The 26,977-nt window shown below is 42.2% G+C and overlaps 2 protein-coding genes across 10 annotated transcripts in view; both read right to left on the bottom strand.

The window, feature by feature from the left end:
- pcbp3 (poly(rC) binding protein 3) overlaps nt 1–3,339 on the bottom strand; it is a 64,493-nt gene extending 61,154 nt beyond the window's left edge. For 6 of the 8 annotated variants that reach the window (XM_069154831.1, XM_069154838.1, XM_069154832.1 and 3 more), the window contains exon 1: nt 2,975–3,338. The gene's annotated coding sequence lies outside the window, so the exon portion shown is untranslated. Of the gene's footprint in view, nt 1–2,974 lie in introns of all 8 variants that reach the window. The other 2 variants (XM_069154837.1, XM_069154839.1) reach the window with 1 other exon arrangement.
- A 6,999-nt stretch (nt 3,340–10,338) lies between these two features.
- Nucleotides 10,339–26,977, bottom strand: part of col18a1a (collagen type XVIII alpha 1 chain a) — a 75,817-nt gene continuing 59,178 nt past the window's right edge. For both annotated transcript variants that reach the window (XM_069154830.1, XM_069154829.1), the window contains 36 exons: nt 25,963–26,084; nt 25,349–25,375; nt 24,869–25,075; nt 24,563–24,589; nt 24,294–24,356; nt 24,116–24,193; nt 23,985–24,035; nt 23,761–23,883; nt 23,567–23,629; nt 22,895–22,939; nt 21,969–22,100; nt 21,527–21,598; nt 21,094–21,120; nt 20,704–20,802; nt 19,894–19,929; nt 19,595–19,684; nt 19,444–19,473; nt 19,245–19,280; nt 18,123–18,182; nt 17,957–18,034; nt 17,787–17,822; nt 17,633–17,686; nt 17,368–17,439; nt 16,430–16,504; nt 16,278–16,308; nt 15,844–15,897; nt 15,293–15,327; nt 15,062–15,193; nt 14,723–14,882; nt 14,264–14,328; nt 13,956–14,084; nt 13,801–13,833; nt 13,400–13,720; nt 12,823–13,020; nt 11,968–12,080; nt 10,339–11,816 (listed from right to left, as the gene is read on the bottom strand). In XM_069154830.1, coding sequence (XP_069010931.1) covers nt 11,603–11,816; nt 11,968–12,080; nt 12,823–13,020; nt 13,400–13,720; nt 13,801–13,833; nt 13,956–14,084; nt 14,264–14,328; nt 14,723–14,882; nt 15,062–15,193; nt 15,293–15,327; nt 15,844–15,897; nt 16,278–16,308; nt 16,430–16,504; nt 17,368–17,439; nt 17,633–17,686; nt 17,787–17,822; nt 17,957–18,034; nt 18,123–18,182; nt 19,245–19,280; nt 19,444–19,473; nt 19,595–19,684; nt 19,894–19,929; nt 20,704–20,802; nt 21,094–21,120; nt 21,527–21,598; nt 21,969–22,100; nt 22,895–22,939; nt 23,567–23,629; nt 23,761–23,883; nt 23,985–24,035; nt 24,116–24,193; nt 24,294–24,356; nt 24,563–24,589; nt 24,869–25,075; nt 25,349–25,375; nt 25,963–26,084 — 3,188 coding nt within the window. In that variant the 3' untranslated portion in view covers nt 10,339–11,602. The remainder of the gene's footprint in view (nt 11,817–11,967; nt 12,081–12,822; nt 13,021–13,399; nt 13,721–13,800; nt 13,834–13,955; nt 14,085–14,263; nt 14,329–14,722; nt 14,883–15,061; nt 15,194–15,292; nt 15,328–15,843; nt 15,898–16,277; nt 16,309–16,429; nt 16,505–17,367; nt 17,440–17,632; nt 17,687–17,786; nt 17,823–17,956; nt 18,035–18,122; nt 18,183–19,244; nt 19,281–19,443; nt 19,474–19,594; nt 19,685–19,893; nt 19,930–20,703; nt 20,803–21,093; nt 21,121–21,526; nt 21,599–21,968; nt 22,101–22,894; nt 22,940–23,566; nt 23,630–23,760; nt 23,884–23,984; nt 24,036–24,115; nt 24,194–24,293; nt 24,357–24,562; nt 24,590–24,868; nt 25,076–25,348; nt 25,376–25,962; nt 26,085–26,977) is intronic.

The raw sequence follows: 26,977 nt of genomic DNA, 5'->3' as shown, positions 1-26,977 counted from the left end.
TTGAAAATGGAAAAAATTAGTGCACTGAAAATAAAGAATTTACTTCCGTGTAACTGATCGGGAGTTGCACGTGCTCAGTTTTGATCAGGGTTTTTCCTCAACGACATCACGTGATAAAACTAAAGCGCGTCAACTCCGCGTCTCATTCGCTGCCCTTTCGCCCGCTTTATTTATTTTGTTGTTGTTGTATTTTTTTTTTGCTCGGATCGATTCCCGAACCTTCCCGACGCCGAGCGCCCTCAGCTGACGTCTGCGGCGTTGCGCGATGCCGAAGTGTAAAACTGCTCTGATGCGGCGAGCCGCGCTTCATTGTCTGCATTAACTACAACGCAGCTCAACTTGAGCTCAAAGCGGTGGCTCATGAGGCCGCGCGCAAGCGGGAGTGTGCAAACACATCACAGAGGCTCATAAATATCTCATTCTACAACGGATCTTCCGTATGCCTTCTTATGAGCGCTCGCACCGAAAGCGTGCCGTGAGTGCGTTTAAATATAGCTGCACGGGAGCTCGCCCGGCTGACGCGAGAGCTGCCGGCCGACGCAGGAACTGACGGCTACGAGGAGGAAAAGTGAGGCCATTATTTTATTACGTAAATCTATCGCCACGCTTGGATGGTTTAGCATCTAGGTGGGGGTGTGAGGTTTCACTCAGAGGAAAACTGACTAAATGTGGACTGTTATATATGAGGATAAAACAACAACAAAAAAAAGAAGTAAATTTCACCTGAAGATTAAAGTAGGGATGAATTATTCCAATATTGTAGGTGCTAGCGTGCATAGACCTTTCTCCAAAATGAGTCATCAAATGAGTCATCCATTCATTCACGATGATACAAGCAGATTGACTTACTCAGCTGCATTTCATGAGCTTCAGTTTGCTTTTCTTGGTAGGGCTGGCGGTTTTCCACCTTTTTATATTTTTTTTTTTTTTGTTCTATTTCCTAATAAGCAGTTCAACTTTAATATTTAAAAGCCCACCATCAGCACGATGTCCGTGTTAATGAAAGAAAACAACTGAAGTTTGCATTAATATCAGGAAGGCGAGCAGTTGTGACTTGTTTTAGGTTTTGGCTTCCAGTCAACCCGAGCCCGTGTTGTGGGACGGAGCAGACGACCGCCCACATGTTTCTCCACTCCAATTTGCACTTCAACTTACAGACCGACGCCTGATGGGATGAATGCGAGGATGCCGTCAGCGGCGTCGTAAACACTCTCCTACGTCGGTCAGAAACATCATAAACGTGCTAAATCGAAGTTATGTTCGGTCAGATTTTTTAAGTGTGGAGGATTTCGGTGTTTTCGCTCTGTTGTTGAACACTCAACGGCGCTGCTCTCCCCCGAGGCGATTCTATTGAGGCTGCAGACATTCCCAAAAGGCTTTGTCACAGATGCTCTTTTTTTTTCTAAATTAGAAAATGATTATCGCAGAGGAAAAAGGTCAAACTGTCGACGAGAGAAAGCTGGTTTTTTGTTGTTGTTTTTGTTTAAGTTAAAAGTCACAGGCAGACTACAACGTGAAAATAATTTGACAGGCTATTAACATGCTAATAAAGTCGTGCATTCCTCACTTCTCAGAAACGACCACACGTGAGTGTGATCTGCATATCTTTTGGATTTTTGGCCGGTAGTCAGACAAAAAAAAAAGTCTGAGAAACAGAAGTTTGTAGACAAACACTTAATTGTTTAATTTAAATACAATTGGCATATATTGATAATTCAACTAATGGTTAGTCGCAGCTTTAATAGAAATACAGTTAAACTAACACTTAAAGACTTTGTAAAAAAAAAAACCCCGAAAAAACAACAACTAGCAATTTTGGTGGTCTTCAAATTTGAAAAAAAAAAAATGTTCCAGTTATGTTTTAGTACCAACTCCTCGCAAAACCCTCTCAAAACAAACAAAACGCATCCGGAGAAGCATTTCCTCAATTGTTGACATTGTTGTAAGCTCCAATTTTCTGAAATGACAGAGTGGCTTTAAAATCTCTTGGCTGGCAGTATTGATGTCTAAAGCACTTTAGCAGTATCTCTGTCTCCGCCACAAATACACACACACACACACACACACACACACACACACACACACACACACACTCTCTCTCTCTCTCTCTCTCTCTCTCTCTCTCTCTCCCCCCCACTTCCCCTTCCTGGTGAAGTACAGGATGTGCGGCTGAAGAACTAAGCAGTTTTTTCTCCTGTCTGCTGTTGCCAGGAATGCTTTATGGGCCATGTTAATATTGGAGTTCTCTTGCCGGAAAGATTGCTTGATTCAATCAAGCAAGTCACTGCCTTGTAAAGTCATTACACTTTGTGCAATGTCATGTGTTCTGGAGCCAGTGGACGGTCCCGTGTTTTGTCCCGGCATTAGGGAAGTAGCCTAGCAGAAAGCATGTGTGCCCAGCAAGTCAGCGCCTATAAATAGCCATCACCAACTAACATAAACACTCTTTTTTTTTTTTTAAATCAATTAGAGATGCATTTTTTCCATAACCAAAACAAAGCACAGCATGTTGTCCTTGTCCATTTGTGCTGCGGGGGCGGGGGGGGGGGGGGGCAGACTTATAAAATAAAAGACTTCCGACCAAAATTGCACAAGCTGAAGGCTTGAGGGTATCAGATTGCAAAAAAAGACACGAGAGAAAGATGCAGAGATTGTGTGGTAGGGAGGGAGGAGGAAGTTGATATCCACGCAGGATATCAGAGGAAGAAGAGAAATAACAGTGACCTCACTGATAGCATCTCCTGTAACTGTGTCACTTTTTTTCTGAGAGGGACAGAAGAGCCGCAGGGACCAAAAAAAAACAAAAAAACTTGAAATATGCAGAAAGGAAAAGGCGAAGAGGACACGGAGAGCAGAGACGAGAGGAAAAGAAAACAACAGCAGTTTGAAGTGAGTGGAGCAGAGGGAGAGGAGAAGTACTTTTTTTTTTTTTTTTTTGAAGCCTCAGTGCAGGCTGAGAAGAAGAGACTCTTACCTGCTCAGAGGTGGTGGTTTTTGGTGGGACGGAGAAGTAAGGAGAGTCAAAGGGTCCCGGGGTGGTCTGGGCGAGGGGGTGGGGTGGGGTGGGGGGGGGTCTCGGTCCGGCTTGAAGCAGGGCTGGAGGGTGGTCCAAGGAGAGGGGAGGAAGGATGGAGTGACAGGGAGCAGGGAGACGGGGAGGCTAAAGGGGGGAGAATAAAACGCCGCTTGCCTCTCCCTCCCTTTCTCTCTCTCTCTTTTATCTGTTTTCTCCTTCCAACATATACACACACACACACACACACACACACTCTGACACGCGCGCTCGGAGGCAGACACCAGAACCCGGAGTCACTCAGATAATAGACAGAGAAAAGAGTCTTTACATTTACACGCTCTGCCACGGGGAGGGAGGGGGGAGGGAGGAGGACGGGGAGGGGAGGGGAGGGGAGGGGAAGGGAGGGGAGCGTCCCCTCCTACTCTCCTCCAGGCAGCCAATGGGAGGCGGCAGAGAAGGTGTCCGGGCCGGCCAATGAGAGAGGAGGCAGCCGGTGCCTTACCCCAGCCAATAAGTGCAATAGCTCATATCCAGTTGGAATAATTACAATATGGAAGGAGTCACGAAAAGCTTCCCTTCTGAAGGACGGACCAAAGCGCTGCACTCCTGCCAGGGAGAGTGATTTAGGGCTGCCACAGACATTAGAGTGATTAGATTCTGAGCCACTCAACCCCGGCACAATATCACCGCCGGCAGACGGTGGAGGGGGGGGGGGAGAGAGAGAAAAAAAAACAGGCTTCAGTCAGCTGTAGTTTGACAATTACTAATGCACGGTCAAAGAAGCAAGGCAGGGAACACACGAGACACATGCAGGCTCCTCTCCCCCACACCCACACAATCAATTCCCTTGTGCCTACCGTACCTTTACACTCCGCAACAGCGCTCATCAGCGATGAGCCGGGAATAAGCACCCAGTGTGAAATTTCATCAGGCGCCTTTCCCTCGTACGTTCCCGAAGCAAGCATACCTCGCTTCCACAAGTCTTATTTTATTTCCTCCCGCTCAATCGATGGCTCCGGCGAGCGTAATAAATGATCAATGGGGAACTGTCAGGTCGAGGAATGAAAGGCACATCACCGCTGCGCTCCTCATTCTGCTCAGAGAAGTGAAGGAAACACCAGTTATAATGTTACATCAAAAGCACTTCAAAACAGAGGCAGTTGTTCTTTTTTTTTTTTTTTTTTTTTTTGGTCAGCAAAGACGGCTTGGCGACTTGCTGAAAGATAGATTTTTTTTTTTTTCTCCCCTGAGGGATGGAGGAAAATTCTCAGGGGCCGCCAGCTGTGCGCGTGTGGGTGGGTGGGTGTGGGTGGGTGTGGGTGGGGGGGATGTAGGGTTTTGATATACTGCTGCGAAAGTTCGGGATTTTTCTTCATGATTTCTTCACAAGCTTTAACAGTAACCTGACTTAACTGTGAAAAGAAAGAAAAAAAAAAAGGTCCCCAGAGGAAAATGAGCCCTCCATTTTCTAAACTGCCGTTAGGCTTTCCCAGCATGCACTGGACAGGAGGGGAGAGTACGCCCTGGACAGATTGGCAGTCTATCACAGGGGTTAACAAATATGGATTTATATTCACCTACATTATAATCTCCTATCACACGAGTTCCGACCCAGAAATCTGATTGGTCGACTGTACATTTGGAACGTGCTCAAATCAGCATGACGGCACACCCTGCTCCTCAATTCAATTCCAATATAATTGGAATTGAATTTCATCTGATATGCAATATAATGTTGTTTTTACTTATTATAGGCCTATTAAATGTGACCCATTTGGCAAAATCGGGTCTTTCTTTGTCCTTTTTTTTTTTTGTCACTTAAATGTGTTTGAGATGTGGTAGGAAACTCATGATGAGCCTTCCATGGGTTTCCAGATACTCTTTATTTGTAAGTAAGAAGTGATGTACTATGATGTCATTTAAAAAAAAAAAAAAGTAATTATAATGATTGCATCACAAAGATAACTTAACGCTAAGTGGGAAAAAAAGATGTTTCTCAAAGAATCTTTTTTTTTTTTTTTCAAACTTTGAACTTGGTAGTGTTTCATTGCCCCTTCGGACATTATATACAACGCAACTTTACACCGATAAAATAACAACTTTTGACATTCAAACAAGTCTCCATTATGTAAATGTTTATTTCTGGCTTTATTCAGACGTGACCGTAAACATAAAAACCAGAATGTTAATTCAAAAAAAAAGTTGCAGGAGTAGAAAACACGGTGTATATTTTCTTTATCCATAAGAAATATAAAAAGTCTTAAAAACATTGAAATAAGGCCTCATAAGATACAATAAATACGACTGTTTGGATGACTGAAGTTTGTCGCACGCTACTTAAATCCGCGGCTCTCTGAAGAGTTTTTAGAGGATGTTGCGGATAAGGTGATGCATCAGGGTGAAACTGTTGCACGTCAGGGGCCAGCAGGTCTTCACATCACTCCCCGTTGAATGATGGTTTGCAGGGGCCCCGGAAATCGATGACGCTGTCGATGCCTGAGTGCATTATAACTTGGTTGGATATGCACAGCGCAAGTGTGGCATCAAACTGCCAGTTTAGCAGAGAGTAAAATCTGCAAGTTGGTGTTTATCCGAAATCAATTTCTCTTCGACGGGGGAAGCTTGATAAAAAAAAAAAAATCCAGTATTGTCAGTGGTGAAAATAATCCATAGCGGGCTCTTTGCTTGTATAATGGTGTCTAAGATTGGATATACATGCATGACTCTTAATCAGAAAAATGATTTCATGGGTGTTTATTCTATCGACAGGACCTTTTTTTTTTTTTTTTTTTCATGGTTTCTTCCATGACCGAGTTTCCATCTTTAACAATACGGTGATTGTAAACGATCTTATGAGCGCGCTCATGGAGTTTCTGGACTAATCCAGTCCGTCCGGAACCTCCGGCATAGAAACTATAGCAGTAACGTAGCAGAAGGGTCACAGATTCCAAAGGCATCACTCATTTACAGTAGCATAGTTTTACAGAACAGGGCTGATACGTAGCCCATCTGTGTGTGTGAGTGGGAGAGGAAGAGACATAAAAAATTCATTAGAAGATGGAAGGAGATGTCACATCGAATATGTAGCCAGCTGCACTGATGACCATGGGAAGTGAGCTGTGTAAGGCTGGTGCGGTAGCTGTGAATGTAACATTGCAAGACCTGACCTGGGTGAATTCTAGATTGCGCTATGACAGACGACTTGTCGGCAAGAAAATGCAAAAAAAAAAAAAAAAATGGAAGCGTAATGAATATAAACAGATTGGATTTTTTTTGTGGCTCCTTGTTTATCATAAACAGTTTGAAAAATACTGGTTTCGAAGGGGATTTTCTGGACGGCAACAAAGAGTAATTATATCACAAAGTAGCTGCTAAATTTTGGCTGAGTTTTGGCAAGACATGACGAATTCTGTTTCAATCCAGAAGAGAATTATTATTATTATTATTATTTTTTTAAATACATTAAACCAAATACACAGACACAGATTTCATATATTCAATGGCATCGATTCAGGAAAGGCAACGAGCAATAAAGAGTCAGGATTGGGCAGTATGGGTAAGTCTTCTCACCTCCTGTAGAAAACATCCCCGGCACTGAGGACTGTTTGATGGGCTTTACTTTGATGGTGAATCATGCTTCCCCGGTTACTTCCCCCAAGTGCAAGAGTGACAAAAAGGCATCAGAGCGACATACCTGGGTCAGTGTAAAAAGAGAGTGCAGGTACGACGAAGCGGTCAGAGCCTATCTTCACAATGCCAGGAATATTCACTCTCCATAACATCCTCCTCATCAAATATTTAAAGACACGAGGGAAAAAAAAATATCGACTTAAATGCCACGGGATTCACAAGGGGATTTAAAGACAGGGAGAATGCTACTCATTATCTATCTAAATGTCAGTGAAATGTGAAAGCCCTGCATAAGGTCTTACTTATTTCTGACACACTACACAAATGTTGCTTTAGGACTTCTTCTTACCCTTTAATTTAATGGGAAATATGTTGATATAGTTGGAGGCAGAATGCATTGGAATAAAACAAATTAAAAGTCATACTTGAAGACATTCAGTGGTAATTTGTAATTTGTGTCTTTTTGAACATACTTATTTTCCTGCATATAAGCCGAGGTTGGTATCGCGCAGAAAGAAGGCATCTCTTCTCTCAGATAAAGCACATAAGAAGGTCGCGAAACAAAAGCGGCAGTGCAACAACACAGTTAAGATATTGTTAGATTTGGATTAACGTGACAGTGAGTCACCACCAGCGAATAAACACAGCCCAGAGATCTGACATCTGTGGCTCTTCGCGCCCGCCCCGAACGTAATTAAGCCCCTCGATATCTGGTTGTCACCTTGTTGTATCATTACTGTCCTCGGATCATTTCACTGTACTTGGTTATTACTTAGCACCCACTAAATATAGCTTTCCCCAGGCCGCTAGTGTGATAGCACTTTGCAGCTGTGGGTTATTACGTCCCAACCACCCCCCCACCCACTCCAGCCTCACTCAGTCAAGACGACTTAAATAGATAATACGCCACTCAGTGAGATATTTTTATTTTTTTTATTTTTTTTCCCCCCCTGAAGATTTACTCAACCAGGGACATTGAGGAATTGGACAGGAGTTATGATGTTAGTTTATTTTATTTTTTCTTTCAGCCAGGGACGCTGCTGCGACACTGAGCCCTCCCAGTCAATTAATATAAGCTGTATAGCTCTCGTAAGGCTGCGATGCTTAAGAGGCAGATTTTATGAGATTGAGTGGGAAGTGACTATTTATTTTTAGGGTATCCCGCATTTTTATAATGGAGTAGGCGATTGGTTAAATTTGGGCCTCGATTCTTAGATGACATGCCACGAAAGATGACGCCTTAAGCCTTCAAGTATTTAATCCCGACTTCTGCTGGAGTTTATTGAAACGTGAAACTTGAAAGAAACTGGGCTCAAAGTTGTTATTTTTTACAGTTTGCACTGTCCTATGAATTCATGTACAAGCCTATTTAGTGCTGTGCACCAATACAGGAAGTCATTTAGTATAAGAAAACGAAATGTCTCAAGCTAATACGGAATTTTACATAATTACAGGCTGTAAAAAAAAAAAATCTTGTAACCTAACGCACCAGATGGTTTACACTCTCTGAGAAGTCATCCTTGGAAACTTGTTTGGAAAAGAGCAGGCAGTTTCATTAAATCTTGGCAGGTGATTGAATGAACCGGGCTGACTTAAACCAATCAGATCAGTTTTTTTTTCCATGATTGTATTGGATACAGCGCGCAATGGCAGATAGCCTTGGTGGGGCGGGATAAAACATAATAACTTCAGTTATGTGTTCTGGCATTTCGGCCGTCGCTATTTAGGTCGGTTTTTTTTTTTGGTGTGAGGGGGGGGGGGGGGCAGAAACGACCATATTTGGACAAACTGGGGAGGAGTGAAGGGCTAGGAGTTAGAGTTGGAGAATTGTTTTAGTCAGCCTAGTGGCCCACAGTGGTATTGCATTTGAAGGTTTCTCAGCATTCACTTGTTAGACACTGCGACTACGTCTATTTTTATACACAGTCCATGATAACAAGTTGTTATCACTGTACAACAGTTGGGCCTAAATGCCTCGTTCTCTCAGCCTGGAAAAACCTTGTGATTGGTCCAAAAAATAACATCAAAATTCCATTGTGCTATTCTAATTGTATTCCTTATTATGCATTTTATCTATTTCTTATGCTTTTTATCTGTTTTATTCTAATTTCTTTTCTATATTTTTAAATGTTCCTTTATATCCGTTTTTATGTGAAACACTGCATGTAATTATCTTGCTGTGAAGCACTTTGAGCTACATTTCTTGTATAAAAGGTTCTATACAAATACAGTTTATTATTATTCTTATTCTTATTATTATTATCATTATTATTATTCTACAGAGTGGGTAAACCTCTGGAGTGTGGACAAAGGACATACTTTCTGTACATTTCAGATACGGTCTATAAAGATGTCATTTGTGTCCAGATGTAGAGGAAATTTCTGCTCCACAGTTGCTGACCTTAGTACTTGAACCCCATTAATGGTAAATACTACATTGTCTTGGGCTCATTTGATGAAGCATGTTATTCTGTTGAATGCTGTAATTGATCCTACTATTCAGTCATCTTTTACTTTAGCTGTATCCAATAGTTATAGCTCACCAGCATTACTGTCCACTGTAACAACTTAAAGGTAAGGAAATATTTTATGGTGGGCGTCTCATTTTAAAGTACCAATTTAGGTCATCTCTGAGCTATTTGAATTAATCTTCTTAATCAAATATTATCTTGAACGCCTCCTAACTTTAAGGAAGAGATTTGAGGGGATTTTTTAAGCCATCACAAATGACTAGTGACCTAATTTAGTTCTCCTTTAAAATCCACTTTACTTGTAGACCGACAGCCAACGAATCCATAATTGCCTGGTAATTTCATTTAGAAAAATGTCAATCTTGACATGTTCAGGCGAGTTTGTGCTTCTGCCCTAATTAGTTATGAGAAGTCCTCTGATCTAGAATTGCACTCCACGAATGCAGAGTTACAGTTTAGTTGATACAGCACAAATCAGTTTTTTTTTTATTTCACACATTTCTTCTTTCTTTTCAGAACCTGGTTACTCATGATGCAACTCGACCACTGACCATTTGACCGGAGACTCGGGTGTGCCACACCGGCCTCAAGCAGAGATGAGGAGGTGAAGCTAGTTTTTTTTTTTCTAACTTCACAACTTAAAGTGCCAGCCAGAACTGACTCCTGTGACATCACCCGAGGCGTTTTATTTAGATTTTCACTTCTACATTAGTATTGCCCTGTTCTTCTCTGATGATCTCTCAACAGTAATTTCAAGAACCATTGATGGATTCTATACGGAAGTGCTGTATCTTTTTTTTTTTTTTATCTTTAAAATTTGCCTAAACATTTCAATCACCCATATCATGGTTATTTTGTCGTATAAGATCAACCAATTAACCTTCATGACATGCTATATCAATACAGGCCCATATTTCTAACAAATGGATGCTATCACTTTTATTGTCAAGATTGTGTGTTGAATTATCTTAAAGGTCACCGAAGGATAATAGATCTTGTAGGACCGAGGTGCCTTGAACGCTTCCCACTGCAACTGGAGAAACTGATTTGTGGTGGAGTCAATGCCACCATCTGTGAGTAGGACATAAAACTGCTGGTCGGCGCAGCTGAGTGAAAGGTATCAAGGTCACCAGATCTTCGTGAGATGGTTCCATTTGGTTAGGCGTCTAAAAAAAAATACAACACACTGCACAGACCGGTGTAGGGTACGTCACGTTACTGTTGTAGTTGAAAAAAAACTTTAATTCAGTGCCTGGGAGAAACAGTACAGCGCAGTTTGTTATAAAAATGGATATCCACAGGTTCAGTCAAGACATCAGTAGCGCTAAGGCCAAGTTAGTCTCTGAAATTTAATGCAAGGCTACTGCAAAAATATTCTCCTTAATATACTGGTTCTCTTGTCCCTAAAACCCACGACAGCAATCACTCCAACCGACAGAGATTAGCAGCAAACTAATCATTTCCAGCTTACTCGCTGATGGGCTTTTATAAGGTGGCAAAAGGGGCAACAATCATTTTGGAATCATAACGCTCAATTTTAGCTCGAAGGAATCTTGACTTCTGGATGTGGGAATATTTATTACAGTAGTGTCTGTTTGTTTAAATTTGGTGTGAAGCACAAGTGTCTGAATCCACTTGAGTAAAAACTATTGTAACGTTTCTATATATGCAGAATAATGCTAACCAAAGTGGTCCCAAATGATTCACTATATGAGCTTATTGTGTAGAACAGTCCCGGGTTTGTAAGTGTCTGATCAGAAGCTCTTTTGAGTAACAAAGTCAATTTTCTGTCTTGTGTAAAATATGAATGAGGGTATTTAGCATTTTTTCATTTTCCTTTTTTTTTGTCGTTACATAACTTCATTTAAAAATAAATATCTATTATCTTATTTAAATTTAAAATAGTCCTTAAAAGTTTGCTGTACCCCGTCATAACCCAAAATTCTAAACTGAAATTGGAAAAAAAAAAAATGTGGAAATGATCAATATCTAAAAATAAAAAATAAAAATAACAGGAAGGATATATAGCATTTTCAAAAACAGTTCAAAAGGTAAAACATTGATAACGTCAAAAAAAAATAAAAAAAACAAAACAAATGACAAACATGTAATATACAGAATCTTTAAAAAAAACAAAATGGGATACAATTTGAGAACGCTTTTAGCTTCTCTGCTGTTGTTCCGCCCCTTGAAGAAAATATGTGCCAATGCCCCCGAGAAAAAGGACCATCACCCCTCTGTTTGACCCATCTCTTTGGCGTTTGTGGAGGGGAGGAGCAGACAATGCAAAGCGTCCCTCCCAAGCAAAGTGCCAGAGGGCCAGTTCATTGGACGCCACATGTTCACCAGTCGTGTAATCAGGGAATTAAAAAAAAAAAATAAAAAAAAAAATATACATGTCTGCTTGGACATAAAAATAGTGTTTAACTAGGGCCCAGAACACACACACACACACACACACACAAAAAAAGAGGACGGACGGGATTTATTTTTTGGAGGGTGTTGTGAGGGCGTTCTCGATGCAGAGGACGACGTAGGAGCCGGAGCAGCTGCTGGAGCTTTGCTGCAGGACGTGGCCGCTCTGTAGTGATGATGCCAGACCAGTCACAGCGTGGTCACCTGCCCGCCATGTTTCGCAGTAGTGGTCTGTTTGCCGGTGGCCTTTGTTGCTTGATCCATGCCAGACCATTTTCTCAGGCCTGGAGGTAAACGAGAACACACAATGACGGCAAATCAGCAAAGGAAACAACGGCTTCCACTTCATTAATAGTTACATGCTAGTGCACAGGGTGCTGCATGAAATGTCACTGTAAAAAAAAAAAAGATTTTGTCTGGTTAAGGAGGACTCACCATGCGCTATCCCTGAGGATGTCTCTGCCATCGAAGGAGTAGATGGGTACATTCTCCCTCATTTTGCTGTTGTCACCAAAGATAGACTCCCAACTACGAAACAACACTTGGTCCTGGGAGGTAGAAAAAAAAGAAAGCAGTTTATTATATTTACTTTCTACTGTACAAATATTTTTTTTAATAAAACGGCAAAATACACAGAATACATTTACTTTAGACAATAATAAGGACCAAGCAGTGATTCATCACGATTTGCCAATAGTCGATAAGAAATAAGAAAAAAAATAAAATAAAAAAAGTTTATACACCTCCGTGTTTTCATCGGCACCTGACAGGGATGCATTTCCACAACCAGCAGGTGGCGGTCATGCACCTAAAAGCTGTTCGCCAATCGCTAATGAGCAACAAACAAACATGTTACTACCGGGGCTTCGGTAAAACGTGCGCGGCGCTGTGAGATTCGATGCCACTGCACAAACATGCAAATCTGTCTACAGTTGAAAAAAAAAAGCTTTTGCGTGGCACTCCCTCAAAAAAATCAACGAGTGTGCGGGTTCGGTGCAAAACTCTTCAGCTTCGTCAAAGGTGAGGGTTTTCCAAGTTTGTACGAGCAGAGTTGAAAGCATGACGGCGTCTCTCTTTCTGTGTGTGTTTGAGCAAACGAACTGTACGTGCAGCGCCGTGGTTGTTGAATAGTTTAATTGTTACCAGGGAACATCGAATTGTATTTTTTTCTCGAAATGCTCACCCCTACTAACGAGTACTTATTTTTTATAAGAAACGTTCAAATGAAGTAGCGTCAGTGCGTCAGTTGCACTCGACCGTATTGCCGCTTCTCCAGCAGCAGCGTGTTACCTTCAGGTTCACGATGGGGGAGCTGTCCCGGTCCGACCTGCGGACGATGGTGTAGAGGTCTTGAAGCTTGGAGGACAGGAAGGCTCTGAAGGTTCCCTTCAGACCCACAGCACGAGCCTGCTGGAAGCACAGGAAGTCTGCCCCGCGAATGCCTCGCATGTTGCCAGATTGAGGGGCGTTCAAGGCGATGAGGTGTAGCTGATGAGGACAGTCAAGATGGTTACATTAAGAAAAAAAAAAAGCAACCTTGGACCCAGTTCTATTTCTGGTCGTGTTAGTGTTAAGTGTCTCATTTTATCGGTGTTCACTCTATGCTTCTTTTCCTGCGCAGCAAAGCTAAAAATGAGCCTGGACTGAACTGAGAAAACTTTTTTTTCGCTTATGCACAGGAAAGTTATTTTAAATTGAAATGTGTGAGCACAATCGTCGAAGCCACTTTTGAGTTCTTATTGACCATTTTTTTTTTTATCTTGATTTATACCAGTTTATGCTACATTAATGTGACATGATACCCTCTACAATTACCTAATTTGATATATATTATATTCTCGAACCCTCCTGCGTCGAGTCTACTTACTCCTGATCCTGATGTGTCGACACGGCCAGCAGGCTCGGGCACAGGTGGGTTGGGTCGTCGCTGGGGAGTGACAGGGTGTCTGCTGTCAGTGTGGTGGGTGGCTAATCTCCCATCGGTCTGACCCGTGTGTCTCTGGTCTGGGAATCTGGGCTCATACTTTAGAGGGTATCTGGGATCTATAGGTGGCTGCGGTGGAGGCTCAATGGGTCGCACGGCAGAACCACCCTGGGAGTAATGGCCCGCTCCGTTGTTGTGGGACTGGTCTTGGGACTGGGGGTACAGAATCACAGGTGGAGGTTGGACTTCTGCTACCTCATTCTCCTGTAAAATAAAATACAAAACAAATGAAAGAGATTCAGGAACTATGAAGTGTGTTTATTCTGTTGTTCTGTGGAACTTACCAGATCTCTGAAGAAGGGACTGTACTCTCCAAGCTGGAAGGAGGGAAAACAGCTTTGAAGTTTAATTGTATAAAATATCTACGGTATTGTCTGTGGTTTGAATGCTTGTTTCGAGCTCCATGGTGAATTTCAAAGTAAAATGTAGATGACTATACCATGACTTGCCGCAGTCCATCGCGTACTCTCAGATAGAGGTCTGCTTTGTCTATGATGTAGATGAGGCTGCCCTCTACCTGCCGTCTGGCAGTAGCAATCATTGTGTCATATGACCTCAAAACTGTAACCTGTGGAAAACAAACCCTGTATTCAGCTTTTTGTTGGAAATACTATTAATAGCTGAGGAATTGTTGACATAGTTTATCATTGTAAAACAGCACAACTGGTTAGATCACAACTGGGCCAGTCTGCAGATGAATCATCAGGACTGGAAGCGTATTTGAAATGTCAGCTTCATGGCACTTACCCCAGAGGAGTGACCAGGAGTTCCAGGCTGGCCTGGGGGACCGGGAGGTCCAGGGAGACTGACGGCTTTAAATGGAAACAAGATCCTGTCAGTGAGTTGTTTTGTGAACAGCTGGAGGGGAGTTTTTGTTTATGTGGGCAACAAGTTAAGTGCAGAGGGAAGCAAGATAGTGTGGCTTCCAAATACTACACTAGTGTTAGCTAATGTGTGAGGTTAAAGATAAGTCGTAAAGTCAGCTCAGTAAATCTGTAATGTGAAACACATGCAAAAACAAATCTTCTGACCATAGTTAACATTAGCCGCCATAAGCTTGTGCTCACACGAGACAGCAAAAAAAAAATCTTACCTCAAAATGGACAAATTGTCACTTTAAAGTCACCTTCATAGTTGTAAAAGAGACATTTTGACAAAAGCACTGCTGAAGACTATGAGAAGTTTTATTGTTTTGTATCCACTTACAGTGATTAGGCCTGTATGCTCCTGGAAGTGAGGATGACCCCGGTGGTCCTGGAGGTCCAGGTGGTCCCGGAGGACCTGAACGCCCATCGTAACCAATCCCTGGTGTCCCTGGAGGTCCCTGGGGTCCAGGAGGGCCCCTTATAGAATCTCCCTTTGGTCCCTAACATGAAAGAGGAAAAAATTAAGATAGAGGAACATCCATGATTTTTTTTTTTAAATTTCAACAATCTAGGTCAGGACAAACTTTTGGTGACGATAATACCAAATACTAAAAACACCTATGCAAGTAAAACAAGAACTGTAAATACACAACCGATATATTTTAGTCTCAAAACTCACTGGTAGGCCTGGGTTGCCAGGCGGCCCTGAGGGGCCTTGTACTCCTCCAAAACGTGGGTCATAAAATCCACCACCAGGCTCTCCTTTTTCTCCCTTGACACCCAAGTCTCCGCGCTCCCCCTTCATTTCATTCTGTTGGAAAACATTGAATATTTTGATGTTTTTTTTTTTCTGTTGACAGTCATTCCAGTATACTAGTTGTAGTTAAACTGTTTGGTGGTGCTAGGTTACCTTGAGTGCGTAAATATCCAAATTAGAGGCTGTTCCTGGAAAAAGAGAAAGATGCTTTAGTAATAAAAACACTGCTGCGGGTGGATGTGGAATAATAGTACTTCATATGTACAGTTAACAAAAATAGAAATGCAACATTTTTGTTATCGCTTCCGTTTTTCACGAGGCGAAGTAAAAGGTCGATATTCCTGCAGCCAGCGTGCCGATCGCGCACTCACAATTTGTGACACGTGTGGCACCGTGTTGGATGATAAAACTGCACATTTTATTGTGGCCTGCTATTGTGACCAATCCCAGGAACACCTGTGCAATAATCATGCTGTTTAATCAACATCTCGATGCGCCTCATCTGTTAGATGGATGAAATATCTTGGCAAAGGTGAAAGGCTCACGAACATGTATTTGAACCAAATTGTGAAGAAAGAGAAATCTTTTTTTTTTTCTTAAAATAAGCAACAATTCTTCGATGTTTTATTTCAACTCGTGAAAAATGGGAGCAAAAAAAAAGTGTTGCATTCATATTTTTGTTGAGTGTTGACTCTGGGATTTACCTGGGATGCCTGGAAGCCCACGGTCTCCATGTTCTCCTTTTTCACCTTTAATTGCTAAAACAAAATACTGCATATTTAACATTGCCCTTAACAGTATCCTACAGGTGTAACCGATCTTGGCACTTCACAGCTATAAGCACCCTCTTTCGCTGATAGTGATTTCTTCTGCGTTTTATCTTTTCCCTCTTCAAATCTAGTCTCGACAGCTTAATCTCTTGACAGTGGAGTATATATCCACTTCAGGCTGAGGCAGCAGGATCAAACTGAAATTAAGATAGAACTGTGTCTCTGCAGACACTTTAAACCCTTTATAAATCTCTCTGTGTCACATTTACTTATCGCTTCCATTCTGATCCCTGAGTTTCAGTCGTTCTGTCCTACTGTATTTGGTTTCGCTGCTAAGACAATAAATATTGCATGTCGGGTCATCATACCTGGGTAATTCCTTGAAGTTTCGTCATAGCGCTGTAAACAGAAAGTAGACCAACAGGGAAAGATTTAGTCCAGAGTACGCGAGAGACACGACTGGTATGTAAATGTCCAAAACATCGTTCAAAGCGTGAATTTTGCGATCTCATGTACTTACATTGAAGCGATCTAAAGGAATGGGAGGCCCCGGGGGTCCAGGTGGTCCAGGTGGTCCTGGTTGGCCAGGGACTCCCTAATGAAAACAAATGTATTTACTCTTAGTCACTGTTTTGGTGTGTGGATAGAGAACTGAGTTCAGCCCCGTTCCGATCTGCCACTGAAATGCGTCCTGGGTGATCCGATCACAAGTGGAAAGCTTAAAGTACACGACTGAATGAACCCAGGAGGCGTTGAGATCTGATCCGCTCACGCCACATTCAGAGGTGGAGCCAGAGCCTTTTTGGAGCCAACCCCAAGTGGCCATCATTGGTATTGCACTTCATGGCCTCGCTTGTCAGATCTAGAAGCTATGTTTAATTTCACATCCAGCACTGATGTGAACATGTACAGCTTCGGTTAGGATTAAGGAGGACTATTCTCTATGAAGTCACATATCTTCTGTGGACACGATACACGGGAGTGTCCATCAACATCGAGCACAGTCGCGACAAAAACAGTGGCGCTTTTTAATAAATAAAAATTGTAGCATGCATACCAATGTCTTTCTGCCAAGACAACAACTGACAGCTGTTTAATTAAAAAGGCTTGTTTTATTGGCAGTACACTGGAACTTGATCTAAACAAAATAGAATTTGCTTGCGAGCTAAAAGGCCATGAAAATAAAGTTTAAAATAAGGACCATAGTAAATTAAATAGGCTAACAGATTATATAAAAAGGCAAGTTAGCCCATTTTTGATACTCAGTGAAAGACACCACCTTTTCACTGTGTATGCGTCTTTAGAGCAAGTGTCACCGGTGGCGGGAAAGCCGACAACTTTTTTGACAGAAGGCAGGTCTGACATTTGGGGTTGGAAAGTCAACAACATGATGTCATACTGTCATCACTACTTATTAACAATAACAATATTTATGAACTTAAAAATATGAATACTTACAGGGTAGCCATAGCCCGCACCACCCGCTGACTCTCCTTTCTCACCCTTGTATCCATTTACACCAGGGCGACCCTGAAAGGCCAAAGCCATTGATTATTTTTTCCCGCACTTGGGAGATAAAACAATAAAATAATAAAAAACAAGAGTAAAAATTTACCTATACTCATAACAATATACTTTAAGTCAGCACAATGTATACGGTACTCAGAGCTGCATTTATTTATGTGAAAATAGACCAACATAAACACCAAGAAAGGACACTTACAGGTCTTCCAGGCATTCCAATTTCACCCTTTATTCCAGCCGGCCCGTACTGACCCTACAAGAATAAATCATGAGGTAAAGATAATGTGAGCTCACTAGAGAATAAAGTGGAAAAAAATAATAATCCTGTTTTGGTACATTAGCTTAATACTTACAGAGGGTCCAACAGGTCCTGAGGGTCCTCTTTCTCCCTACATACATTGGGGGGGGGGGGGGAGGCGATTAGTTTCAAATATATGACCAGAAGATAAAACACATAAGTGCTTGAATGCTTAAAAACAGTCAGCAAAACATTACAGACAGATAGAAATGCAGCAAGACTCACCTTCTGACCAGTGAGCCCTTCCAGATGCACAAGATTTCCATCTGGTCCGATTACTAAGCCTGGCTCACCTTTCTCGCCCTGAACACAAGCAACGAGACCTCACAGAATCACAGACAGCAGTATCACAATGATTAGCGGCTAAATTAATTGTCAAACAAGTCTTTACCTTGACTCCATAGCCTGGAGGACCGGGGTCTCCATTGTCACCTTTTGGTCCAATAGGACCCTGCAAGTTAGATAAAATACATAAATGACAATTGATAAACTAACAAGAGGTCAGAGGAACAGCCTTTGGACAGCAGGAAATATGTTCCCTTAGATCAATCCGCTATCTTGTGTTTAGACACCGAGTGTAGAAATAAGATGTGGTGGGATTCTTTCAGTAGATGAAGCGTAATATGATATTACTTTCGTACAGAGCAGCATTTGATCGATCCTCACCAAATTACACCAATGAATATGGATGAAGATTTAAAACAGTCTAGAATACAAATATCAGCAGACGGAGCACCTTCACGCACACAAGGTTTGAACATGGTATGAATATGATATTCCATATTTTAGTCATCCACAACAAATCTCATTAAAATACCAAAGTCAACAACGAATTGATCCTATCGGCAAACGTTGTGCAACCAAAATCCGATGTAGACCTTTGTATTTGTGCCAATATAGTCCGTAAATGAATAAAAACACATCAGTCAACCACATAGTTGCACCGAGGGACATGTTCCTTCATTACCGTAAACTCAGACACTGTAATTGTAAACCAGTTTCATGTAAACCAACCTGCTGCTTGAAATGCTAGCTTGTGCTTCCAATGTATATTCGTTTGCAACTGAAATATTCAACCATAACTGACTTCTGCAGAAACGTTTGTTAAAATCACAATGACAATTGGTTTAAGATATTACATTTAATTGTGTTTTTCTTTTCTTATTTAATGAAACGAGAAATATTTGTGACCCGTTTTTAACGAGGTCTTCAGTTGGACTGAAAGATATCGAGGCTGAGACAGTGTAGCCGAGCTGTAAAGTGGTCGGAGATGGCCAAACACTTTGGTTGGTCTTTACAAAAAGAAAATGAAGAATAAATGTAGAATAACATCAGTCAAAATATATTTTACCAACACGTTCAAAACGGAACACAAAACCATGTTTTGTATCACATAGAAGTCCATTATCTTTGACATTTACAGTATGTGGTAAGAAATGAAAGATTAAAGCTTTGATATCGCCCACGTGGTTATAAACAAGAGCAAGATATTGAAATTATGTAAAAGACTTACAGGGAATCCAGCTTGACCAGGTAAACCGGGGCCACCCTATACAGGAGAACAGAAAGAAAACATTTACATTTACTTCGTTAGATCAGTGTGCCGTGTTTTCATAGCCATCAGCCCAACATTTGTTTTTACCGATTTCTTGTGTTTTATTGGACAGCCCACTCTGAAAGGCAGGCAATTGCTGTGTGATGGTGATACATACCTGTGCCCCAACTCTGCCAACAGCATCAAACTGTAGAGAATGGAGTTCAGACATCATTATTAAAAGTTAAAACTGTTATTAATGTTGGATTTTGGAGAACAAATGGCCCCGATGTGCACGTCTGCTACTGTGTTTCCTTTTTGTTACTTACGTTGTCGGATGTCTGGTAGACGATCTGTCCTGGCGGTCCGGGTGGACCTGGTGGACCTTGGAAGCCGGTTCCGTCTTGACCTGGTTCACCCTAAAACCAAAACCAAAGTCACTAAAGGCCCCATCTAACAAGACATCGTAAACTGAAAGCTATCACAAACATTTCAAACGCCGCTTTAAGAACCTGAAGGAAAGTGAGATGGGGCAAATATTGTATCAGCGTCTGAAAGATACCTGCTTTGTAGTAAAAATAATGTATGCATATTAATAAAACAATTAGGTTTAGAAAATGGTATTCACCCTCTCTCCTTGGTCACCTCTGTCACCCTTTGAACCCTGTAAACATAAAGGAGAGGAGACAAAAGATGCTTTCATGAAGGTAAAAGAACTGCTTGTCCAGATGCATGCTTCATAAAAGTCTGACAAAACAAAAGAGCAACAATCGTCTTTTGTAATTGAAACTTCAAGACAATAAAGCACCAATTTTCTTATTTTGTACAATAACATGGTAAACGTTAATTAAGATGGTAAATTCAAATAATTGGAAATGTCATTAACGTCATCAAATTCAATTCAGCTTAACTTTAAGATCTGTGCGCAACTAAAGGGAAGTGTATACAGTTGTCAGAGAAGTAAGAAATGCATATAAAACATTAGATATTACCGTTATCATTGAAAAAGTCAATTTCCTCCCCTCTATTATAGTTACGTTTTTAATCAAATAGTTGACACATCGGTGCGCGAGCCGCATCGTCACAACATTTGTACGACTTCCTCTTGCATACTTTGCAGTGTGCCCCCCAAAATAGCCATTTTCTAATCTAGAGCATACTCGATACAAAGGGATTCGTGAGCAATGTATGGTGGCAATGGGGACAAATGGTATTCTGACACTGCTGCGAACTCTGGTACACGATCCGATAAAACAACAGCAGATTAAACAGCTGAGGGCAGTCAAAGTCGGTGCAATGCAAACTTAAAGATGATCTCAAAGATGATAGCCAAAGACATGCCTCCCAATAGCTTTTTCCAAGGCAAACTTTTTCAAGTTTGATGCCCATTTGTTCAGCCATTTTTGGTTTTGTCTGCTTGTGTTAGTGCGATCCATACCGGAGGTCCGGGGAAGCCGTCCAAGCCTGGTTGCCCATCTGTTCCTGTAAGACCATCATTTCCCTTTTGACCTGGAGTTCCAGGGAACCCCGGTGTACCCTGCAGAGGTACATCCGAGTTAGACCAGTGAAAAACGAAGCTCGGTGAAACACACGAGCACATTTTAAAACCACACGCTGACAGTGTACAGCAGGTATAAACAGTTTGTCTTCCAACAGTTCATTTTAAGGTATCATTTCTTGACTCTACTTTGCAGCATTTATTATACTGAAACACAAAAAAAACCCCACTAAAAACAGAAAGATTGTTTGAGTTAGGAAATGTGGCAGGAATAGTGGCTCATCATAGATTACTAGAATTTTTTTTAAAAACATTTTTTTATTTACTTACCGGAAGTCCAGGCAAGCCGGGAGGACCCTGAAAGTACACAACAATTACCTTGATTAGTTGCAAGTTTACATGCATCAAGAATGAGGACATTCTTCATCGTGTATTTGAATCTGCCAACTAAAACAGTTAGACTAGTTTCAGCTTAAGATTCATTGATTATGATGATTTTACAGACACGGTCATCCTTTGTAATCAGACACCTTACAGACTGTATAGCAGCAGGATAGATGGCTCATATGATTGGAATGTACCCAAAGCATATTGAAATGAACAAACAGTTAGAAAACGACTTGATTTTTACACCAATCTACTTCTCAGACTTAGAAGCCATAATCGTTGAGCTTCGGTTTAAGGTGGCGCCGTTTCTTATTTCAATTTGTGTCCGCATTGTATTATGTTCCACGATATTTTAAATCCATAGGAATGTATGTACCTGTATTCCTTCTGGTCCTCTGACGCCAGGAAGTCCATTAGTGAAACCTCCACCTGAGCCCTCCATGTCATCCTTTGAATACAACAGAGAATTTTGAACAAACTGACAAACACTTTTGAAAAACTCTCTTGCGGGGTTTCTCAGTTTTGTTTGAAACACATTAAAATCAAATACTTTAATAACTAGTCTGAGTTGAATCTGTACTTCACTGCTCTGTACAGCTACAGATGTACATATCCACTACACATTGAAGAGTTAAAGTGGGTATAATGTGAATTCTGATAGCAACAGCAATGTCTATAAATAAGAGTTGCCATTATTGTGATCACGAGTCATCTCCTGGTGAACTCTTCCAGACACTACTACATCGCAGATCTTTTACCGTGACATTTCTTTAGCTCTATCAAAAGGTATCTTTGTAAACACCTAAAAGACGACTTACGAATCCAACACGGTAGCTCGGTCCCGGAGGACCAGGAGGACCAGGTTGCCCAATTGGTCCCATGGGTCCAGGCAGACCAGCCAGACCAGCCTCTCCTGCAGTTCCTGGTAACCCAGGGTCTCCTCGGGCTCCCTGTGGGACGGAATAAAAGGAGTCAAATTAACATTCAGAATGAATAAATAAAACCTAAAAAAAAATAAATACAAATACAAAGATTTCGTCTTGAGTGAGGTGCACGTAACCATAGTGATGTGGGATTTTAAAATTCGTGATGAAGAATCTCACAAATCTACTAATGCCATGCAGCATTTAGTTTTCAGTCCTACTAAGTGTGGTTTAAAGAGTCCACACAATAACATAACACACTGTTGTGCACAAACGCCCCATGCTCATTGTTCTGGGACCAAATTCAGATGTCACTATATGTTAAATGAAACCATAGCCAGCACTCAGATTAGACTTAAAGTCGAGTCTGCAGCCGACAATATTTGACAAACATTTGCATATTGTTAGAAGACACAAATCCCCTTTGATGGCTGACATGCTGGAGCCCAGTTACCTGCAGATGTTAAGGCTTAGGAGAGTAGGATAAAGAGTGAGGCAGCAGATCGGTGAGAAAGGAAAAGTAGGAACTTGGCTAGAGAAATGGAAGGGACAGGAAAAGTTCTTCTGGTTATCCAGTGGGCACCATTACCTAGTTCTTGTACCCCCAAAACACATCACCAACTTTTGAATCTGTCAACACTTGAATATATGTTCCCCCTTCGAAGGATTGTCTAAATAACGTGCATCTGCGATGCGTCACATCGAGGAAATTGCACACGTGCCTTGGTTTATGAGCGCAGATGTCAACGTAGACTGAAAGCAACTTTGAGGTAAAACTGGAAAAAAGACAAATGTAACAAATTAAGCTCATGAATTCACACCTTTTGTCCAATTGCTCCTGGAAGACCCAACTCGCCTGAATCACCCTAAAGTCGGAAAACAAAGAATGAGGAATCACTTAAAAGCACCAACGAACGTAATGTAAACTATAATACCTCAAATAAATGCCTGTCTAAGCTTCCGGCCGCTGGATGGACGGTTCCCACCGCACAGCTTGAATGACATCCGAGAGCCCCCGTTGCTAGAAGGCTGCTGTCAACACTGTGCAATGCTAGACTGGAGCGCATCATAGCACTGTCTAGACGATGAACACGAGACCCCTTTTACAACGAGTCTACGAAACATTGCGTGTGCGCCATCAATATTTTAAAAGACTAAAGTTGTTTTTTTAAAAGTACAATTTATGCTAGCGAACGAGGCTTTATGCTAACTAGCTTCCACACCGAAAGTGTAAAGCCAGTTATGTTTTACTCCCGATATTTCAACAGCTCCTGATTCATGACTGCCGTTGCCATTGCTGAATACTATTTACAATTTGAATTTAACTTTTTTATTTTTTTATTTTTCATTTTAAATTGACTTACTTTCCGTTTAGTTCTAAACAATCAAATCTAATTGTGATCAGTATTGAGACGCTTTATACTTTACTGATTCAAAAATATCAGCGTTTGTCAGTCATTGGAGAAGAAACAATCATTTTAGAAAGTCATTACCTTTTCTCCCCTCGCACCCAGAGCTCCTGGAAGGCCATCGGTACCCGGTAAACCAGGCAAGCCCTGAAGGCCAGAAGATTTGGTTCAGGTTTACAGCAGTAGTTGATTTGGTGAGACTGTACAATCATCTGTGTCACTGCTCAGACAGTCTGAGGGGTCGGTCAGGTATCTGGCACACTAAGACGGAGACTCACGGGTTGACCAGGTGCCCCGTCCTTTCCTGGTGGTCCGAATGCTCCGGAACTCGATGCTGCGCCAGCTGTTGAGGGACCGGGAGGACCAGGGGGACCGGGCACACCTGGTGGGCCAGGAAGTCCCTACATCAAGAAAAATAACCATTCAAATGCAACAGATCAGATTTTCTCCTGCACAACTACAACGTTTGTCACTGATGAGTGAAGGAAAGTTTAATTCTCACCCGAATAGATTCCACATCAGGGAATCCTGAGCCCTCCATGTCCACAAAGGTCTGAAACACATCATATGAAATCAGTTGTAACCTACAAAGTAGGCAGCTCTGTCCTGATGTGATCATGTGACTGAACTCACGGATCTGAATCCTTGTCCTGGTGGTCCCGCAGGCCCCGGCGGTCCCCGGGGGCCGGGTTGACCCTCACCACGGTCTCCCTGTATGCAAAGGACTCATTAAGATTACACTCTGTTTTGCTTCTTTTTTTTTTATTAAAAAAAAAGAAAAAGGTTCTGTTACTTCGTCGGTGTATCTAACCTTATCTCCTTTGGGTCCAGAGTCACCTGGTGTTCCGGGGAAACCTGGAGGTCCATCAGGACCCTGTGTTGAGGAAAGTATAAGGTGAGGGCACTAGATTTTGTCATGAGGTGAAAGGAACTACAAAGACAGCAACAATGCAGCCGTCTACTTCAACAGTCTATTATTGTATAAGCTTCTTTTGACAAGTAATGAGATTAGAAGTTATTCATCGTAATTATCAAATTATGTGTTTGGTGTTGCAAAGAAAAACCCCAAAAAGAACTCACAGTTTTTCCATCTTCACCAGGATCACCCTGCGAGATTGGAATAAAGAAAGGATATAAACCCTCTTAGAACATTTGTGAATTAGGCATATAGATCAAACTGAGTGAGCCACAATTTTCAGCAAAGTATATAAATTCACTTTATATTCTAACTTTTAAAGGAAAATATTTGTAAACATGGAATAAAGCTGCCATTTTCCATGTTCTGGTTCCTATTCACTTCTACAAATATAATAATTGCTGATTCAACAGCATATTTTGTTGTATTTAGGGTTTTTCAATTAAATAGTGAATCTGCAGTCTACTTACTGGCTCTCCATCGGCTCCCGGTTGCCCCCGGGGGCCTGGGCCACCCTGTGGCCCAACGGGTCCCTGAGATGCGGGGACTCTCGACACAACTGAGCCATCACCACCACCTGCTAACTGTGTGGTGGGCCCCGGAGGGCCGGGAGGGCCGGGGGGTCCAGCGAGGCCAGGCTCTCCCTTTTTCCCTTGGTAGCCAAAGCCGGCACTGCCCTGGAGATGAAGGTCGAGGTTTAGACCGGAGGAATTCATAGTGCGAACTTCTCGGCGTCAAATAAAGATGCGGAGTGACCTTCGGCTTCATTACAAGTGAAAACGTGGAAGCTAACGTAAGTCAATGTATTAACAGGAACTGTTCAAGTGAAGGACCATGAGGATTATTACATTTTTGTAACTCGTGCTTTTTTTTCCCTCATCCTTTCGCCTCAGAGACCCAAATCAAGGAGCCAAAAGTGACCGAAACAAAAGAGTTTATCCGTAACTTACCTTCGGTCCCGTTTCCCCGGCTTCTCCCTGAAAATCACATAAGAAACGGTCGAGTTGGTCCCAACAGTCTTCACAAACTGGCTGATTTGACTGACTCCTCTCTGAAAACACCGACATACGTCACATCTCCACAGGTTTACTCAAAGCTCCTCATATTACGCGTCTACACTTTAACTGGAGGTGGCACCAGTGGAAATTAAATCCTCCTGAGCTGCAGAGCTACACGTTCAACTATGTGCGTGCGTGTGTGTGTGCGTGTGTGTGTGCGTGTGTGTGTGTGTGTGTGTGTGTGTGTGCCTGCGCACGGTTGCTATTTTTTTTTTTTTTTTTTCAATAAAACGTACATAAAATAAATACATCAAAATGTCTGACAAAATGTCTCCAATATACTAAATTAGGACTTGCAGCTCCCTCTAGTGTTCCCCTGGGACATTTCACCACAGCTCGTATCCCGGCAGCTCTCGTTTTTAGATGCCAGTTTCTACAACCTTCAAAACGGACTCTCGGATAAGGAAACGGTTTCAGGCGTCGTCAGGGCATCCAAACTGGATACACAACATGCATTTCACCCTCTACCAAAGGCAAAATTACAAAATAAAAATCAAGGTCCAAACCTTCTCTCCCCTTGCTCCTCCCCGTGAGCTGGTGCCAGGGCCCGACTCTCCCTTCGGCCCAATTGGACCCCGATCTCCTTTCTCTCCTCTGTCGCCCTGCTCTCCTTTAGCCCCGGCTAGCCCTGGAATAACAACAACAGCGGACAGAGTAATTAATATTCCCGTGGAAGCCTTTCAAAAATGATCAACGGTTATACCCCACGTCCCGAACAACAAACAGGACATGTCCTGCTCCCACTGGAAGAGGGCGAAAGGAGAAAAATGACTTTTTTTGCTTGATGGAGCAAGAATCCCCGTGAAATTTACAGGCCTTACGAAGGCGTCAACTGAATACACCTTCCCGCACCCGCATGCACCCGACATCCTAAACGTTGTGTTGTGACCCCCCTTTGACCTCACGCACGACTGAATAACATGCAACCCGCTTCTTCACTTGTGTAGAAAGTTTGACAGTTCTTGTTTTTTTTGAATAAGTAACCACCCATGTGAAGATTTACGATCCCTCGTCTCCGTCTTTTCCTCCCTCAGCTTTTCTTCTTTTTTTTTTTTAATTCTCGGTGAGAGCTGCCTAATTTCCCACCCTGTCCACCGACGTATCCACCACCTGGCATGAGTTCAAAAGCATGAGGCAGATACATTCATGGATTCCATGCGGTTGTGTGTATTTGAAATCCATGTGCGATCCGGCATTGAGGAGCACGCATGAAGCGAGCGGAGCACCGGGACACGGAACAGAATGGAACTTGGGGTTCGGACGTTTTATTCTCGACTCCCTTCGACCCACCTGGGGACCCGATGAGTCCGGGCCTGGACTCCACGGAACCTGAAACGTGCCGGGAGTCGCTCGCTGAACACAATACAGAAGACAGCGTTAAATTCATTTCTTCGGTTTAACAGTATTTTGAGTCCCTTTACATGGCGGCTGCAGGACATGAGGAACTACCGGTACAAACTTGCGTTGTTCTGTCCATTAAGCTCACCTTTTGCTGCTGTTTTTCTGCCCCATCAACACGGG

Source organism: Embiotoca jacksoni, unplaced genomic scaffold, assembly GCF_022577435.1.
Source record: "Embiotoca jacksoni isolate LCO1_2020_lvr unplaced genomic scaffold, fEmbJac1.0.p SCAF_2, whole genome shotgun sequence".
Taxonomy (NCBI): Eukaryota; Metazoa; Chordata; class Actinopteri; family Embiotocidae; genus Embiotoca; species Embiotoca jacksoni.
The sequence above is the reverse complement of the archived record's forward strand: the minus strand, read 5'-3'. Positions and strand labels throughout refer to the sequence as shown.